At 34.4% G+C, this 20,646-nt stretch overlaps 1 protein-coding gene across 1 annotated transcript; it reads left to right on the forward strand.

The window, feature by feature from the left end:
* The first annotated feature begins 1,638 nt into the window (after positions 1 to 1,638).
* LOC124353463 (ATP-dependent RNA helicase abstrakt-like) lies at positions 1,639 to 20,306 on the forward strand. The gene is given in 17 exon segments (XM_046803305.1): positions 1,639 to 1,947; positions 3,316 to 3,435; positions 3,725 to 3,866; positions 4,894 to 5,029; positions 6,328 to 6,537; positions 8,372 to 8,480; positions 8,482 to 8,506; positions 10,692 to 10,798; positions 10,800 to 10,849; positions 11,952 to 11,973; positions 11,975 to 12,036; positions 12,836 to 12,917; positions 14,858 to 14,995; positions 15,729 to 15,891; positions 18,098 to 18,247; positions 19,210 to 19,392; positions 20,142 to 20,306. Coding segments are annotated over 17 exon segments (1,887 nt in total). The 5' UTR covers positions 1,639 to 1,896; the 3' UTR covers positions 20,279 to 20,306.
* Positions 20,307 to 20,646: the final 340 nt, after the last annotated feature.

The raw sequence follows: 20,646 nt of genomic DNA on the forward strand, positions 1-20,646 counted from the left end.
CAAATTAAATTCATTAATTACAATAATGTTGTTTGTATATATATATATAATTATCATGTTTAATTTTTTCATTGCAGATATATAAATGAAAACAGAAAAATTAAACATGAAAATTCTCTATTTTCATGAAATATAAAGATGTACAAAACATACTAACACAAAATAATAAACAAAAGAAACATTATATGTTAATGAAACTTTTGGTGAATGACAAAGAGTAAATAATTTTGCATAATACAAGGAATATTAATTTAAAAAATAAATATGTTGTTCATTGTGTAATTTAATAAAATAAAACAAATTAAATGGTAATAGATAATTTTAAATCTAAAACTATCTAAACCTTAAATTTAGAACATCCGAATGTATAGTTGTTAGATCTCTGATGAGCTATTTCTAAATAATTAATTTTAAGCTTATGCGGATTCAGAATTTTGTTAATACTTTTTAAAGAAAAACATTCATCGAATTTTTGATGCTCCATTGTATAGCATTGTTGCACGGGCCCGGTATCAGGTATGAAGTTAACATGATTAAATTGGTACAGTGTATGAGACAAGGTTCAGGCCTTCCAATACTGTACTCTCTTTAGCCAATTGATGGTCTGTAATTGGATGAATGTTCATTATTTATTATGGAGTAATATCCTTTATGATTACTCTTAGTTAATTGACGAAAATTTTTACAGGTTGTTTTTTACGTGTGAGTTTATCCTCGTCGAAATATATTTAAGGATTTACTAGACAGTAGTTTGTTTATTATAGGTTGAGGGAGTAAGTAAATACGCTTACTGGCAGTTCATGAAGAAGTTCTCTTAACGTATTTAGTGCCAAGTATAATTTCATTATGAAAATTTAATAAGGTTTTTGTCACAATAAAGTGTAGAATGAAAAGCTAAATGCTCCATGTTTTTATGCCAAAATCATGTATGAATGTAATAAAAAAGCATTAATTAACGTACTTTGAGGGTTTAACTTTGCAGCCATTGTGAAAGGATAGGGGTAAATCAAACCACTATCCAAAGTACCTTGTGGGGCTATACCAAGAGGTAGTTAAGCGATAACAAAAAACAAAATAAACCACTTTAAATTTAATTTTTGTGTATGATTGGTATCTACATTTTATTAGTTCAGGTAGTAACTTTCTGTGAAGAATTTGATAAAGAAGGTTACGTTTCGCTTGTTATCAGTATGTTTGTTCTGGAACGTAATGACTTGTGTTGCGTAGTGTTTAAGTCCCTATTTAAATTAGAATAGTTTGAACAAAACTGAGTGTATTAAATGTATGATATTATTTCATTGTTTTGTAGCTTTTTCAAGTATACATAGAAAATAAATGCTATATGAAATAAATAGTACATAAAGTAAGATGCACCTAATTGTACACATTTAACAGTCAAATATGTTCTGAGATTTTGAATAAATCTATATAAGTTGTTATCTACATAAAAATGAACTATAATAAATGTTAAAATTATACTCTGATAATCATAAATAAAATTAATTCTAACAACTATTTATCCCACATTTTATACATATATACCTAATCTGAAAAGTATTTGGATTTTAATGCGGGTGCCTTTGGAAAAATAAACAATTTTCTTTTTTGTACATCTATGATGTAGATGTTGATGTTGGAGTTGGACAGGTTTGTAAATAAATGTAAACAAACAAGGTTACGTGTTGTATTGCAATTCACTAGTGCAATTTACCTACTTAGAATCGTATTATGTAATGTATTTTAGTTATTAATCAAGCTTTAATAAATATGATCGTTTGCTAAAAAGCATAATAGATATAAATAACGTTATCCAGACACATTTTACTGTCTCTTCTTTCAATAGTTTAGGTTAGGTGTCGTACAACATTTTGGTCTGTTTATGCTAATTTGTTTTAAATGGATAACTATAGTGACATCGACAGAAAACGTCCTGAGCCGCCAATAAAGGTATAGTAATAAGCATTAATTTATATCTGTAAATAATAACTAGTATCCTATAACCCAACAGATTTAACACCCAGTCATTGAACCTACATGTATCGTAGTTGTAAACAAAAAATTAGTTATGGGCTATATTTGTAAACCACATGCATATTCACGTTTCACCTACCATCCACTTACTGGAGTGTTAAGAAGTAAGTTGGGTAGCAATATCAATTAAATAAAGTGAAGAAAGACGTTAAACCCAAGAACAGGAGAATATCTTTTATTGTCAGTGAATTTCTAATACACCCTGGCATAGGCCTTACAATGATGTAATTTTACTCCCAGTAGCGTTGATTGGCTACTTTCTGGTTGATCCTGTCTACCAAGTGCAATCAACCACTTTATAGGTGATCGTTAGTCACCAGTTAAAATCATATTTTGGCCTTTATCTTTTTGTTCATAGAGAAACAAGCTATTGTTCATTATTAAATTGACGCATAACAGAGTATTATAGTGCAAATATTAAAATTAGCATTAAATGTATGATTACATTGATTACATTTCTTATGCGATCACCAATGAACAAATAGTTGTTATGAGACTTACATATGTTGTTTGTTCTGACCTACCTTCAGATGGTTTGTTTTCAGTATTTATTAAAGTTTTCTTTGTCTTATTATTATACATTGCCCAAGGTAATTCATAAGTAAAATACAATAAATAGTATTGCTGAGTAGGATAATCTCGATGATATCATCACCAAAAGTTCCCTTAGACATAACAAATATTAATGTAAACAAACATACTGTAATTTAACTACCTGACTATCACACACATGCCCCGGTCAACCCTACCTAATGACCTACCACCCTACCCTAGACCCTAGTGCCCTACCTAAGAGCCTAAAGTTTTGTAGGTCTTTCCTCACTACTCTTGTTTGATTTATATTGCTACATATAATAAGTGGGCACTAACACAAAAGATGATGATTATTGGTTTTAAATATTTATACTATCGAATACAATATTTTACATTTATATTACTATCCTATTAATGTCTTAAGTATGTTCCATTTCAAAAATCTTGAAAATAAATATGTAAAGTAGGTCAATTGTAAAAAAACTTTAATATCTTGTGCAAAATATATTTTTAAATAACTTACTTTTGCATTTTTGTGTAGGATTGCTCATTTGGGGTTTCTTTTCAATACTAAGGGGACAAAATAAAATAATATCTGTTTATAACTTATCAAATTAATTGACAATTTGACTAATTGATGCAAAACTGTAAAATATATGTGCCACTTTTTTATAGTAATGAAAAAACTGGCACCTTCGAGTATGTCTAGTGGCATTCAAAGTTTTAAACAAACTTTCATTTTTGTTTCAGAGGTACAGACGCAATGATGAATCCGGTAGTTCTGCTTCAGACGATGACTCTTACGTTCCATATGTGCCAGTCAAAGAGAGGAAGAAACAACAGATGATGAAATTAGGAAGGCTTACTCAGGTTAGAGCTACTTATTTAATTTTTTTCCGATATCCAGTTTTACATAAATATATTATTACATTTTAGAAATCTAAATATGTATAGATTTTCTTGGTTGGTGCAACAACAAAAAATCACCTGTGGAACCATAAATAAATTACATGCTAAGTGAACAACTTATTTGGTTTACCAGCAATTGGTACTTGTATTACTGCCTATTACTTCTTTACTGTATATTATTGTTATGTATTATCTGACTTTTATCAGCAATTTACTGTATTATATTTTGCATATTGTGTTTGATACACAGCTAAAAGAAGAGTTTGGCCAGAAGGGAAAGTCTTCGAGCGAGAATGAACACGATGATGAGGAGGAAGATGGCCAGGTGTGGGGACGAAAGAGTAACATCAGTCTTCTGGACCAGCACACAGAGCTCAAAAAAATGGCAGAAGGTTTGTTTGCAAAATTAAATAATAGTTTGTAACAAAGATGCAAATGTTTGAACATTTAAACATCTCTTTAATGCGGTCATGCTAAGCCTGATTAAAAAAGTAGGAAAGGCTAAAATGTCAGGTTAATATTAATTTATTTTACTTGAACCAAGAAATTCTGTGTTATTCATAGAAAAAGAAGCATACCCCTTTTTTTATACTTAATATAATGGCATCGTTGTTATACTTATTTTATCCCAATGTTATAAAGCCATTATATACAGTATGTGTTAAAAGTATGGATACACTCTGTTTAGTTTTTACGGATAACGTTCGAGGGATAGAACTCAGGACACCTTTCTAGGAAATAGAAGGGAATTTTTTAGTCGCTGTTACAATTTTGTCAATTTCCCAAATGGGATTTAGGGAGTGGGTGGTTCAAAATTTTAAAATGTAGAGCCATTAAGTGACACCCCATTTGAAAGGTGAATACACCTTGATGAAAGAAGAATAAGAATGGAAACTAGAGCTTTCTATCTCAACCCAGTACAAAATGGCAGCTCATTAAGTTAAAAGCATGGATGTATCCTGCTCAACCTTCGGTGGACAAAGATAGACAAATGAGACTGAGGACACCCCTCTAGGAACAAAAGCAAAACATTTACATGTTTCGACATCAGAGACACCTATAAATAGGTGAAGTGGTAGTCTCATTGTCTCATCAGGTCACACTTCAGTGCACTACCATGTGATAGATACGATCTCTAAGCACGGTGGAGCAAAATTCTTTAAAAATGTATCGTATTAAAAGAAAATTTAAAAAATCTGTAATCTTATGATTATTGCTGCAACTTAGTACTATATTAAGCATGAAGTCTTTCAACATCTTAACTCATTAAATGAATGTCGAAAAAAGTACTAATCCTCAAAAAGTTTTAGTTGCCATTGAATAAATATAAGAAAAATTGTCCAGAATTGCTTTCTTTCACTTTTAAATCCTTGTTAAAATAGCTGGGAGAGTTATAACCGTAATGTTTATTGTTTACAGCGAAGAAAGAGAGTGCAATGGAAAGACAACTGAAGGAGGAAGAGAAGATTTTGGAGAGTGTAGCAGAGAAGAAGGCCCTCATGGGAGTAGCAGAACTGGCAAAGGGTATCCAATACGAGGATCCTATCAAAACCAGGTGAGTTTAGATGATTTTATGTATAGGATGAGGCAAAGGTACACCACATAATATAAGTTTTTAGCAGCTGCTTGTAGGAAAACAAAGCTTGTGTACTTGTTTGAGTACGAAATTGTACCTTTTGATTCACATAGCAAATTTTTCACCTGCTCCGAAAATCATTGTTACACCTCCTTATAGATGAAAATAAAAAAATAATACAAGTCAGAGATTACTATCTCATCCCTTTACAAAATTACGGCCATATTTTAATGCTGGATATTGAAATATGTAGGATAACTACCCATGTAGTTTTGTAGATCTGGTTAATTAATTCCCAAAAAAAATCAAAGTAAAAGCGGTAAGAGTTAAAAATCAAGAGTCAAAGGGAAGTTAATTTTTAAAAGTTTAAACACTTTTTTTTTAACCCTATCTGATATAGTAAGTGTCCTCCTACTCAACTTCAACATCCATAAATGGTAATTTAGTAAAACTTTATTCTCCTCCTATCAGCTAAACTCATCACCACTTAATTCATTCTGTAGTCGAGGTTGCTTATGAACAAGTGCACATTAGATGAATGGATTCACAGATCAAGACCAAACTAGGAAGAACCACAGGAAGGACACTATTTTAATCGTTTATTGAAAAATGTACAGCATACTACTGATGTAGCAGATAAAAAGACCTTTGTTCACCAAAACCTCTAAAAGATTCTAAAAACGTACAAAGTTTTTAACACTTTTTTCAAGAAATGGAGCTATTATCATATAAGTAAGTTTGATCCTTGTCCAACTCCATGAAATGTAGCTTATACTGTTCTCTTAAATGGAGGAAGGAAGGAAACAAGTGCAAAGATTTTGTTATTAATACATACAAATTACCTGTCTTCTTCTTCTTCTATGGAGTGGCCTATTGCCATGCACTTAAGCCTCAAGGGCCTTTTGCACACCATGAGGCTGAACCAGTTTACGGTTTTAGCAGTTCTAAAAACCGCCGAAAACAACTTTTTGTTTTAGAATCCTCTGTAAACCACTCAAGCTTTGCTGGTGGAAGAAGTGTCTTTCCCTCCAGCAGACTATATAACAATCCTGAAGGGTTTGTCGAAGAGTCAGTATTGAAATAACAATGTTTTCAGTAATACAAATTTCTCAAAACTGACACTTGAGAATGGGAAGTAACAATGAATAAAATAGCACAATTAATATTACGATAGCAGGTGGATTTATGTTTATTAAATAATATTATTAATTTATACTATTATTTAACAAAATTGGGAAAGAAAAATAAATTGTTGATATGTAATTTTATCCATGTAGCTGGCGGCCACCTCGGTGTGTGTTGAACTTGCCGGCGCACCGTCACGACAGGGTGCGGCACAAACTGCGTATCTTGGTGGAAGGGGAGGACGTGCCCCCACCACTCCGCACTTTCAAGGAGATGAAATTTCCACGAGGGATTCTGGCAGGGCTGGAGGCAAAAGGGATCACCAAACCGACACCTATCCAGGTGCAAGGTATCCCTACAGTGTAAGTGTTTATTTTTTGTTACTCCCCGTAGAGATTGTGTCTCTTGTGGAGATGCATCCATTGCTCTCTGCCGGAGAATCTCCAAATGATCTTTCTTAACCTAAATACTAAATCAAGTTTGTTGTCAATATTCAGTTGGTATGGCATAATCGAAGTGTAATAGGAGAATAAGATACAGTATCTGTCCTCTCTTATGAGATACAGATGTGTACTCTTTGTTACCAATTTAGAGTATTAGTCCTATTTTTGACATAGAAACACTAGTTGGAAGACTAGTGGAATATTTCATGTCCACTGAGCATTATGGTAGCAATAGATAGAAAAATTACTGGTTTTTTAACTAAAACACTTTGAGTGAGTTTCCCTAATTTTAAATTTTATGGAACGTCAAAACTCTCGATAAATGCATTTCACCTAATTCTAAGGAACATAAATGTTTTATTTCAACGTTATTTCACAATTGCTAATTTTACGTTGTAATTACGTATTTTGTCATTTGATATCTATTGTGTTGTAATATAATTCTTCATTACAATGCATGTACTTTATTACATCAGCTTGTTTGTAAAAGAATAGTGGGAGAATTGGATTGTGTGTTTATTTTCAACCGTCAAGACACTCAGTCAAGACGTCCAATTTTATTTTATGAAATGTTTGTTGGTGATTTTTTTTAAGTTATATTAAATTGCTTTGAATATTTATATTAATTGAAGAAAGAAACATTAATTTCTACATCACAATAAAGACAAAAACTGGGATTTCAACAATCTAATTATATTTTGATATATCTTAACTAGTTTCTTAACTAAGTTAGTGAAAGAAAACAGTGGCAGCCAGTAATCCGTGGATGACCACACATTTTAGGGATAGCATTCAAAGTATAAAATATCCAATACTGGAAATTGACAACTCCAGACAAAGATGGTGCTCTTCACTATTTATATTTATACCCCCTGTTAACAAAGTAGTCAGTGGACCTGAGGTGTTCCTCTTAAACCCATTGCGGATCACTGACGAGCTAGGCTCGTCACGCAGTGGCCGGGCCTAATAGTTCTGTTAACGTCTGATAGATCGGGGCGATCGTCTTCACTTGTCTACTAAGAGTGTTTAACAACGGTCTACGTTTAGAGTTTTCAAAAGTTTTATAAATATCCTACAGATTGCAGTTGTATGTCGAAGTTGAAAAATCATTCATATGAGTTTACTCTCTGCTTTTTAGCGCTTCTGATTGGTGTGTTTTCCTCAGTTGTTATTATAATACTTTTGAAGTTAGTGACACAACTAAACGACGCAGATGAACATGTTGGTGGGTTTAGTCTAGACAATGGCCCGGATGTTGCAATCGATTCGCCCGAGCCGCTTTATTTAGACTATGATTCAGACATCATCCCTGCCACGCCGTAACCTTGCTCACGTGTTATCGTTCCTACATCACGGATACCCCAGCAGGTCCATGTTCCATCTGAACGAATACCTTCGCAGCTGAATTTTCTAGTATACAATAGCGAGCGATACGATGTGGCACCACCATTGCTGTTCGTGCGGCCGCTGACCGTGAATTAATTCACACCCACTGGTGCCCGCGCGCCAAAACAATACGATCCGCAATGGGTTAATTTATAACTTGGTTTTTCTATGTCAAATGAAGATGAGTAGAGTAACCCTCCAGTTTGGTATAAAGGTTACCCTGCTCATCCTGCCTTGTACAATTTATCTTAAATTATAAATTTGTATTACTTGCAATAATCCACTATAAAACCAGATCATTCTATACAGTTAATGGATATTGTCGAGACTGTAAGCACTTGGATTGAAGTGATATCTCTGTACACAGGTTGTCTGGAAGGGACATGATCGGAATCGCGTTCACAGGCAGTGGAAAGACGCTGGTGTTTGTATTGCCTCTCCTCATGTTCTGCGTGGAACAAGAAGTCAGACTACCGTTTCATTCCCAATGAGGGTCCCTACGGTAGGACATTGATACCGCTCTGTATTTAGTTAGACATAAGTAATAAAATTAGTTTCCTCATTACAAATACATTTTTGTAATGGACAACAATGAAAACTAAACAGCTCTTTTGAATATACTAGAGCTTGATATTCTAGAATTGAACTATACTGAATAGAGGTGATACAAGGTGTGTTCGGAAAGTAGGTACTGTTTTGAAAAAACTTTTTTTAAGTCAATTTTTATTTTAACATGAAAGGGCATACTGTAAACAAATTGTCTACATAGTTCCACCACTATTGAAACACTTACCATATTCGGTGACCAAGTTCAATTCCTTCTGGATACAATCTTCCTGCCCGGTGACGATAGCCACGATTTTACAGCATTTTTCAATTCATAGTCGGATCCTAAGCACGAGCTTGTGCTTGTAGTATCAAGTGGCAATCGGACAGCACCAAATCCAGGGGTCGAACCGCTTTTGAGCACTGCAAGTCACCTGGTTTGGTGAACAACGGTGAGCATTGTTGGAACCCATTAGAAACACAGTTTGTGATAACCCAGGCGGTCTATAACAATCTCGTACAAAACATTTCGTGAAATTTGCGGAAATTCATTTGAAAGCATCACCATTCACCAAAGCGCGCTCGCTTTGGGGCGGAGGTCAGGGCCTTGATGCTGGGGGCTCAGGGGGTGTGTAGCGGTTGGCGGCTTTGGTGTGCGGTACTTAGGGCAATTGCATGCAAGTCGAATGAATGCGAGTGTGTGTCTTGCGATGTTATTGTAAATTTGTATATAGTTACATTAATTATTGATGATTGTTTTGATTTTAAGATTCATTTAATACGTAATGTAAATAAATAGACTAAGTTTTAGTTATAAATGTATACATATATATGTTAGTTTAATTTGTATGAGGTTAAGTGGTAGAGAGGACTTTATAGTCCTAACTTCACCTCTAATAAAGTCATTTTTCATTTCATTGTATTACCGTCTGTCTTCACAGATTTTTTTCTCCTACTTTCCTTGCAAATGTCCATCGTGGACATTTGTTTGACCTTGATTGAACATTCAATCACTAATCGTATCTTCACCGTAAATGTCTTTACTTTGACAAATTATTTTAGCCATTCTTTGCGATAAAAAATTGAATTACAGAACGAATCCGACAGTCAGCTAGATTAGTGAATTTGTTTTAGTCTTCACAACAATAATTATAAAACACAATTTAGAGCAACCAAAATGGCGTTGCAGCGACACAGTGCCAGGCTTAGTTACGTACTAAGACCTCCCAGCGCAGAGTATTTTTGCCATTTTTAGGAGTTTTTGACATAACACATTATTTAAAGTTTAATAAATAGTGTAAAGAATTAACAATGTTTCAAAATTTCTCAAATAATGTAAATTTATCAAATAATTACATCATATTACCACTAACACACAACTGTCTATGATTAAACATTGAAAAACTACAGTTGTTGACAAAACTACAGTTGCACTGCATATCTCATGGTAAAATAAAGTCACAGATCTTTTAAATTTACTAATAATGGAAATGGTACCAGGATGCTATTAAGATTTTTACTGCAATACGACTAAACTAAACTCTATTAATCTCAATGCTTTATGGATAAAATATCTTAAATGGATTAAAACAATTTAAAATGTACTAAGCAACAATAAAAAATGTTTAAAACTTTCCTTAGAATTGCTAGTTGTGTTTGTCATCTATTGAACTTTGTCATATGTTTTTTTCCAAGTAAAATTACTAATATGTTTTATGTCATGACCGTTCGTGCCTCATAAATGTGTATGGTATTAGAATATCTCTTCCTTTATTCTGTTATCTTTTACTTTACTCTTGCGCTACACCCCATATTGTCAGTGGTATGCCTTGTCCGTTCTTACCACAACCAACCAAAATGATTGGGGTTTGTCAATTTATAACTAATGTCAACTCTTTTGCTAAGAATCAGGAATCAGTTAATATGTAAAATATACATTTATTGAGTTTTTTTTTTAATTTAATACAGTACTTTAAAATAATTCCATCCTAAAAACTCAGTTTTAACAATCCTACCTGATTGCAATTGAATATAACACAATAAACCCTGCCTGTTTCCTCTTGATTGGAGACCTGATCTTTCATATTTATAGTGAAAATGTCTATTGCTAGTTTCAGTTTGCTAATGATTCTATGTCCTAGGTTTGATAATCTGCCCCTCAAGAGAACTGGCCAAACAGACGTACGACATTGTGAACCACTACAGTGACAGTCTCAGACAACAAGGGTTGCCCCAACTGAGGGTTGTGTCTGGCCATCGGTGGTGTGGCTGTCTCTGAATCTCTGGAGGTGATCAACAGGTAGATATTGTCTCAGCTAGACTTACCTTTGAAATAATCATTACTAATTATTCTAATGCGCTTTCAAAAGTTACTACCTTTCTTGTCCCTTAAGGTTTGTTGTTGGATCCAATTATATTCAGTAAATCAGTGCAATGTTTTAATGACAATTTGCTCAAGATAAAAAAATTAGTTGGAGGACACAGGCGTAGATAAAATGCAGGTAAATGTTCCATTTTGAATATTTGCTCACCATCTACTATGGAGATAATGAACACAGATAGTATCGATTTTGCTTTGAGGAAAAACTTTTTAGAAGATATGAAATTTATAAAAGTGTTAGAAGTCACAATTTGACACTGAGCTTTTTAAGTTTTTAAGACACTAGGTTTTTGAAGTATGTTGAAAATTTTCTATTAAATTAAGAATTTTAAATAGATTTAAGACTGATACTGTGTTATCGAAACTGCACATAGTTTATTTTAATTTCTTGATATTTTCAACTGTAAATTATACTCTTTTCTATGTTTGGAAATCGTTTAACTCAGAAGTTTATAATGTTCTTTCATGAGGCAAAGTTGTGCTCTAAGATTTGTTTATAATTTAAGAAAATTTGATCCACATTTCTCGCTGTAGAAAGTGGGCCAATTTGCTCTCGGTGAGTGATCTTTATAGGCTCCAGACGGTGACATTGATTGCATAAGGTTTTGAAAACCTGATGAACCCTCTTACCTGAATTGCAAGCTGTTAACATGTGCAATGGTTAGAGAAATGACACATCCGACAGGATGACAACTGCTGTGTGTAAGGCTGGAGGCAACAAAGAAAAGAAAGCTTTCTTGTACTTAGGGCTTCAGAAGTATACACCCTTCCTACCCACCTTTAAGAGATTAACGTCTAAAGTATAGTTATTGACATGAGTTGATTGTTAAAACAGTTGATTGTAAACTGAAATCCGCTCACGAATAAAGACCGATTATTTATCTGAGTTTCATGAAGGAAATGCAAGTGTCAACCTTCCTTGCTCATTATTTATTTGTATAGTAATGTAATAATTACAATGTGACTCAATAAACTCTACACTGAGGTAATTCCAGTAAGTGACCAAACTATTATGTTGCAGAGGCGTCCATGTGATGGTAGCGGACTCCAGGCAGACTCATGGACATGCTGGATAAGAAGATGGTACGCCTGGACGTTCTGCAGGTGTGTTACTGTTATTGTTACTATTGCACTAATCAGTATGGTAATTTAAAGTATTTTTTTATGTGTAATTAATATTAACTCCTTGAGTACTGTGGCCATTTTGCAAGGTCATATGTGTTCTGTAAATTTGCAATCATTTGAGTAAAAAGCTATTGTACAATAACCATTTAACAAATTTAATTAATTATTATTCGTTTGTAGGTAATAAATTAATATATATCTTATTACTGTTAAATAAAGATTGTAAAAATATAAAAAACGTTATTTACTCCAACCTTTTCTTTTTTTATTTTTCTTGTGAAACAAAACATAATTTTTTTGTTACCAAAATCAAAAGTATACTTCAAAGAAAAACTTATTTACAGTATCGTTTTACAAAAAAAAGTATAAACAGCAATAATATTTTTAAGTGTTTAATTAAAAATCTGCAATTGCATTACAGATTTAATGATATTGATTACATCATTAAGTATGTAGTGGTAATAAATGTGTACACTATGCTACACTAATTCTACTTTTATGTAGCTGACAAAAAATTCTATTATAGTTTTGATAGGGCAGGAAGAAAAGTTTGCGGAGGTTCTTCTTCTTGGCATAAAAACGTTTAAGTTAAACATGAATGAGTAACCTCTGTAGTTGTAGCTTATAAAAACGCTCATTGGACATGAAATTTACCATTCATGTTAATTTGACATATTAACATTCCACCAATGTTTCGTTTAGCAGATCAAAATCTAAATGAATACAATATTACTGATGCAAGAAAATATACAATTTTCTAAACATAAATTGTTACAACAGGTATCTGTGCATGGATGAAGCAGACAGGATGATCGACATGGGATTCGAAGAAGATGTGCGGACAATTTTCTCCTTCTTCAAAGTGAGTTCTGTAATTTTATTGTAATAATTGAGTTTAGTTTCAGCTTTGATTATATTAGTTACACAAGAGATACACCATTTAATGCTATAAATTGGTGCACGGAAAAGTGAGCGCTCAGACACTTTCTGTGGTGTGACAGTCTGTACTGTGGTGTGCCCTGGCTGCCGTGAAGTGAACTTACCTTCTCTCACTCTCACTCAGAACCTTATTGAATCTCAGAACTAATTCAACTAATCCCATTGACCTCGCACGCCTCGTCCATATGAATGATTTATCTCCTGTGTAACTAATAGAATCAAAGGTTTTAGTTACTTTTTTCATCTTAAAAATTTGTATGTAATTTTTTTCCCCCTCAGCTTATTTTTCATATTTTCAGTGTAAATCTTAACATTAGCTGTATAAATGTAACTGGAATATAATGTATTTAGGTTTTAAATTTTCATTTTTATGGCAAGGTATTCATAAAAATTCAATACTCTTTGTTACAGTTTTCACTATTGTTTGGTGAATCTCTAAAATATTCACCAGTATGAATTACGCCCCGCTTTATTTATAGGTGGGTGAACTTCAGCTTTAATCACTTTTACTGTCAGAAATAATTTTGTATATTGAGAAGATGATTTCAGGATCATTTTATCAGCCAATAAATAAAGTTTCTATAACAGTACAGTTACTTTGAAATCCAAAAGAAAATAAGTGTTTTATTTCTGGTAACAATGTATTGAATGAAAATGTCTCTAATATTACAATTTGTAAACCAGCTGCCAATTTTTAGTTTCCAAGATTACCAAGTACACACATCAGTCGAAATATTCTGTGCAGCCCTACCAGAAGTTGACATGCAACCCAAGGCAACATTTCTTGGCGTAACAATTGACGAAACTCTTTCATGGACTCAGCATGTTGACAACCTTTGCAGGAAACTAAACACCAGCCTCTTTGTTATCAAAAGAATTTACCACATTAGTGATTTAATCACTGCAAAGACAACTTATTATGCCCTTTTTGAATCACATCTGAGGTACAAGCATTGCTATATGGGGAGGCACCACAGTCACTAACCTACAGAGACTTCTCCTGATACAGAAGAAAGTAATAAGAACTCTTAAAGGCCTAGGACCCAAGGAAAGCTGTCGTGAAGGTTTCAAGGATCTTCGCATCTTGACAGTTGTGGCCCTCTACATCCAGGAAGTGATTATGTTTGCCGACATGAATGAACTCCCTCGGGGAACAGATGTACACCAGTACAACACTCGACATGCTGACAAACTACATCCTGCCAGCACACCATCTATCACTGTACGGGAGGAAGCCATCGTACATGGGACGCAAGCTCTACAACCTGCTGCCAACCGAGATAAAGGCTCAGAAGGGCAAGAAACTGAAGATGGCACTGAATAGATGGCTGGTGACCAGGCCATTCTACAGGCTGGAAGAATATCTACAAGACACATGACCATCTTAGACATCAAGACTGCTCAATTCAACTTATTTATTTTGTAAATTTTAAACTTTAACATTGTATTATTGACGCCAATACATTTCTCTATGAAATTTTGTAAATAAAGAGATTTTGACTTTGACTTTGACTTTGACTTAGCTGTTGTGGGAAAGGTTGATTCAATGTGAATGTTGAGTTTAGCTCCAGTTCACCTTCCTGTGATGTCAAAACAATGTGAAGAATTCGTTTTGAGCTTCTTTGTCACTGACTTTTTTTGGATCTCTTCAGAAGAACAAGATTCCAGGAGTCTAGTCTTTGACAGTGTCAGATTCCAGACGCTATACTAATAGGAAGGTGAACTGGAGCTAAACCTAATATTTGTGTGTCCTTTTAGGAGTAATATTTTTTATTATATGGTTCATATTTGATTGACCATGATATTACTATTTTCCTTTTGCTTCATATCAAGTGAAATAAATGTGTTTTTATAATTTTCCAGGGACAAAGGCAGACATTGCTTTTCTCCGCCACGATGCCCAAAAAGATTCAGAACTTTGCGCGGTCAGCTTTGGTGAAGCCGGTGACAATCAACGTAGGCAGAGCAGGTGCTGCTTCCATGAATGTTATACAGGTACGTGTAAAAGTCAAATTCCGGTGTTTTAGTGCGATTTCTGTTTGAATATAGGTTAGGTCAAACAGTTTAAAAAAGAGTAAATTTTTCAAAAATAGTGGGCACAAAGCCTCATTTTGTCTTTTAAAGTGTTGGAATTATAATCGCTTCAAGAATAAAACCCAATATTAACCTTTTGGAGTTCAACCTCCAGCATATCAATAGCTATGCAATAACAAAATATAATATTATATATCAATTTATATTAAAATATATAGCACATTCACCCGGCAAGTGAGAGATCTGGGTTCGAGCCCCGGCAGAGCAAGTACTTTTTTGATTCAAAGTTTATGAAAATAAACATTAAACATAGTTTAAATTATCTGGTAATTTTATTTTTAGTAGTTAAAATCCTTATTTCTGTGTATTATTTTTCACTGTTATCTATTTAGCTTAATCAAACAGAAAAAAGTATGGAAATATAAGAGATATAAAATATTACAACTCTGTATAATATTGAATGTCAATAATTTATTAATGCATTGTTTGTTAGTTAATGCCACCTGTTCTTATTTCCCAGCCTAGTATTACTATATCTTTTAGTTATCTTTTTCCATGCCTCTGATTCTTACCTTGAAGAAAGAGAAATTTTCCACTTAACTTGGTGTTAATGCTTATCACTTCTCTCCATAAATTAGTGGTGTCTACATGGTTTACAACACTGCTCAAACAGATGTTATATTGTTGTTGCAGGAAGTAGAGTTATGTGAAGCAGGAGGCGAAGATAGTCTACCTCTTGGAGTGTCTGCAGAAGACCTCTCCGCCGGTGCTCATTTTTGCAGAGAAGAAGCAGGATGTGGATGCCATTCACGAGTATCTGCTGTTGAAGGGTGTAGAGGCTGTGGCCATACATGGAGGAAAAGGTAACAATTTCGTACTGTACACTTTGTGTTTTTGTTAGTTTAAAGTATGCTTTATCTCTTTTGGTAACTTTTATTTCAACCTCTGATCTCATACCATGACGACCAGACAAGGGCAGTTAGAACACGCTAGAACATTTGTCACTGTTTGCACTGAGCTGCAGTCAATAAACACGGCCACCTCTATTAATTCTCCCACTGAATGTAAATTATAAAGGTTATTTGTTTCCTGCAAGCAGAAGGGAATAGTGCAGCAGAAATTCATCGGAGAATGTGCCATGTTTACGGATAAACCATTATGAGTGATGGTGTTGTGTGCGAATTGCGGCAAATGTTTAAAGATCCCCGAATGTCAAATTCAAGGATCAATTCCAGAAATGTCAAAGCTGAAGCCATTCGGCGATGTTTTGGGGTTGTCAGTCAACATCTTTGGCTTTCTGCACCACTCACGTACAACACCATCACTTCTGCACATTCTCCGATGGATTTCTGTTGTACTATTCCCTTCTGCTTGCAGGAAATGAATATATGATTGACTGCTGCCCACACTGCGGACCTGCCATGTGTTAGACCATGGTGTTAGATTGGAGGTTGAAGAAAAACAGCCCTAGTAGTATCAGAAGTAGAACAAAAATATTAGCAAAAAGTAGAAGTGATTTAATCTTGTAAGTGTGAACTATGGCATAACTGTTTGATGATTATTGTTAAGGCCACCATACACGTTCCGGCAAGCCGGACAGTTCTGCCTGAACAGTCCGCCGGAGACTGGCGGGCTGTTGGACTGATCGCACCATACACGTTCAGTTAAATCCAGTCCGGCAAGTGGTATTTTTATTTGCAGTGAGTTACTTGCAATGTGTGTTATGTAATTGAAATGTCCTCCAGAGATGAAGATGCGAATGTCATTTTTGCTTTATTGGTAGTCTTAAATGGTAACATTAAACGGTGAAAAACGCGAGGGATAAACGTGGTGTGCAGTACCTAACAGACATAAATTTTGCAATAAATCAGTTATTGTTCCATTTAAATAAAATAAACTAGTGTTATGTATATTTACATCATTATTTTCAGTAGTTCCCTTGTCACCCAAGTTTTCTGGTCATCCACAAACTGTATAAGATTGTAATACCAGTCTAGGTACATATAACTCGTCTCAAGAAAAACTGGATCTCGAAGAATCCCTCACTTTCTTTAGTTCTTTTGTGTAGTTGCTCCTGAAATTTTTAATTTTTTCAATCAATTACAAAGTGTTGGAATGTACCTGTTTCCACGCTTCAACAATCCGTACGTAAGCTGCTTCTCTCTTCGTCTTATCGTGATACTCCGATGATTTTATTTTCCATAAACACGGTTCACATTCATAAACACTAATAAATTCCTCGAGACAATGTCTGAACAACCCACAAGAACTGTGAAAACTACGCTAGCTCGCAGTCAGATGGCCGGAAATCCCCACACACGCACTGGCTCTCCTGAATCATCTTCTGGGCCGGCCAGATGGCCGAATAGATTTTCTTTCGATCACCGGCCTCCTGAACAGTCCAAACTGACAGGCCAGCCGGAGCCCACACACGTTCCGTCCGCTGGTCTCTGGCGGACTGTTCAGGCAGGACTGTCTGGCTTGCCGGTACATGTATGGCGGCCTTTATTATTGCTTTGAAAAGGCACCTCTATAAGGAAATAATTATAACGTTTGGACGTTTGGAAACATTTTAAAACAAAAACAATACTGAGAGTGTACAATGTATATGCTTAGATCTTTTAGATTAGAGTGACAGATAATGAGTACAAATTGGGTTGGGGGTTTTAGGGCCGCCTCCTGCCAACATCTTATGAATTATGAACCATTGTATTGTGGGGTAATATCAACATTAACAATTACACATTGGTAGGAGGAAACGCTGCCACTGTCCCAGCTTCTAAGAGGGTTGGGGGAGCATTTATCCATCAAGTCCAGGTTTCCTAATAATCCTTATCCACTCCACCTTGCATTTCTACAATTGCAGGTAGTGATATCCTTTGGATACCAAAATGTTCTAAGAGGTGTAAAATTTATTTAGACTTGTAAGAGTAAGGTCTTAGGTATTTCAGTTAATTTTTTCCTGGATAACTTCTCTGGCATCTAAAAGCGTTCTTTCATTTTCATGATTTCTAATCTGAGCAATTTTGCTTGCTTTGTTAAAAATATTGATTTGTTTCTCAATTTCAGACCAAGAAGAGAGATCCCGATCTGTAGAAGCGTTCAGGCAAGGTCGCAAGGACGTGTTGGTGGCCACAGACGTTGCTTCAAAGGGTCTGGACTTTGCCAACGTGCAACATGTCATCAACTACGACATGCCAGACGACGTTGAGAACTACGGTGAGTAGTAACAATCCAGCAGTTCTTAGACTTGAGTAGAAAACTTCTGTTTATATAGAATCAGATATATAAGTCGTTTATGTATAATGTTTTGTTTTCCACCTGGAGTTTTGTTGCCTTTTTTGGATACATTGGGATAGTTTGAAATAGTTAAATGTTCTCTCATGTGCCAACACTAATAATGATTTTCAGCTCACTATTGTAATTAGTCGAACCCTCTTCTGAATAATTTCCCATTATCTTTTAAACTCGTCTGACACTTAATATCCATACTTATACGCAAGTGCACGATCAATACCCTCACTTACACAACAATACACATTTTAAGAATTAGCATGTTCCTTTAAACCATTTAGATGCTGTATGTTGTGTCCTTTAACAGTATACACATTTACTCTGTCTATGTTTTACCATTTATTTACTGGTTTTAAAGAATTAGAGCTATAAACCCAGAAAAAGTGTTATGTGTATTCAATCCTCCCAAAGTACACTCAGACTAACAATTTTGTGTACTTTTCAATGTTTTCCTGGAATTTAATAAATGCTTGATAGAAATGTTGACTAAATGATATGTCAGTGTTTATTTTATCAAAACTTTTGCAACTTCAGAATTTTCTCATGTATTGTTATGGGAAATTTGGGATACTAATTAGAATGGATTTTTAGATTGTTTGAGCATCAAGGTATCATTTGCCCAAACTGTATATTTTGGCTCTATACGGATAAATATTATTTGCAGACAACGCAGTTTTCTAAACAAAAATTTAGAAGTGGATACCAAATGAACTTCTGATTGTTTGATTTCTTTTTATTGTACTGTAGTGAACTAAAACCTTTGATGAATCAATATTTTAGTCATAATTTTTCCTCTCATTTAATTTCCATGCAGTTTGGAAATATTTCTTCAAAGTGAACAACAGCATTTGAAGTCAGTGTGTTACCGATAACTGATCTACTTTCAGTCCATCGTATTGGGCGTACTGGCAGGTCCGGACGCACTGGTATCGCCACAACCTTCATCAACAAGGCCAACGATGAGTCGGTGCTGCTCGACCTCAAACATCTGCTCATCGAAGCCAAGCAGAAGGTTCCTCCATTCCTTGCAGAGTTGCAATCTGAGAACGAGAAATACCTCGACTTGGGTGGTGAGTTTTACGTAATAATTGAAAGACAATTGGTAATGTTTATTCTAAACATGTCTACAAATCTTAAGATTTATTAATTATTTTATGGCAAAGTAGTATGTTTTAATGCAATAGAGATTTTGTCTTTAAAGTTGTTTGAGTTTTAATAAAAAAATTGTGCTGTAAGCTGTCGGTAAATATAAATTTACTTTTTTGAAAATGGTTAAAATCAAACATTTATTTTAATATTTATGTAACAGTTGGGCTTTGGATATAAAAAAATACCAATTTTTAAGAAAAGCTAAACTTATTTTTAGATCTTGTTAATCTAAATTAATTTTTTTATAAAACTCAACAGAATAATATATCTCCTATTCAATATCCTCTGTTCAAATAGTTTCAAAGTTATATTTTACATATAATTGATCCCCCTTTATCCGAGCCTTCAAAATGATATGCAGCTCAACCTATTCATACATTTTAAATTTTCCGTTGACTCTTCACTAACTGTTCATAATAAGGAGGTGTAAAAAATCCACAAATAGTGCTTAGAATGTTATTTTTTAGGACCTTAATTTATTTGCTGAGTTTTATTCCTATAAGTTAAACACAGTTTACCTATTTTACAGCACAATTCTTTTATAGATCCAGAAATTCTGCTGTGTAAAATACATTAACTGGCACCTTCTGTGGTTGAATGGTCTTTGACCGGAGTGGTCGTAGAACTACTCAACCTATTCTTTGGTTAATCTGTAAATTGTTGCTTACAGATGAGCGAGGGTGCAGCTACTGTGGAGGTTTGGGACACAGGATTACTGACTGTCCCAAGTTGGAGGCTATCCAGAACAAACAAGCCTCCAACATCGGAAGGCGAGACTACTTGGCTAGCAATGCTGCTGACTACTAGTATCTCGCTCTCTTCTTGTACATATTATTTTGTAAAAATAAACCTTTATTTATATGTCCATTTTCGAATTTGTGTTCTTTACCCAGTGAATTTGTCTAAAAAGTTTCTCCAAAAGAATTAAACAAGGTTAGAATGGTTGAGTTTATGGTACACATGACATGTAAAGATTGAAGATCTCAGACTATTGAGTTATGCTATGGTTCCTCAATTTACAATGTTTTTATATCCTCAAAAGCTCAAACCCCATTTTGACTTGTGCTGTCACGTGATGACATAAGCTTCAATGGTGGCTTCAGATATACTCGTACTGTATATTACATGATTTATTTTGGTTTTCTCCATAATCCCAGACTTTTGAAGTGGACATG

The sequence above is a fragment of the Homalodisca vitripennis genome, chromosome 2, assembly GCF_021130785.1.
Source record: "Homalodisca vitripennis isolate AUS2020 chromosome 2, UT_GWSS_2.1, whole genome shotgun sequence".
In the NCBI taxonomy this organism is placed as follows: domain Eukaryota; kingdom Metazoa; phylum Arthropoda; class Insecta; order Hemiptera; family Cicadellidae; genus Homalodisca; species Homalodisca vitripennis.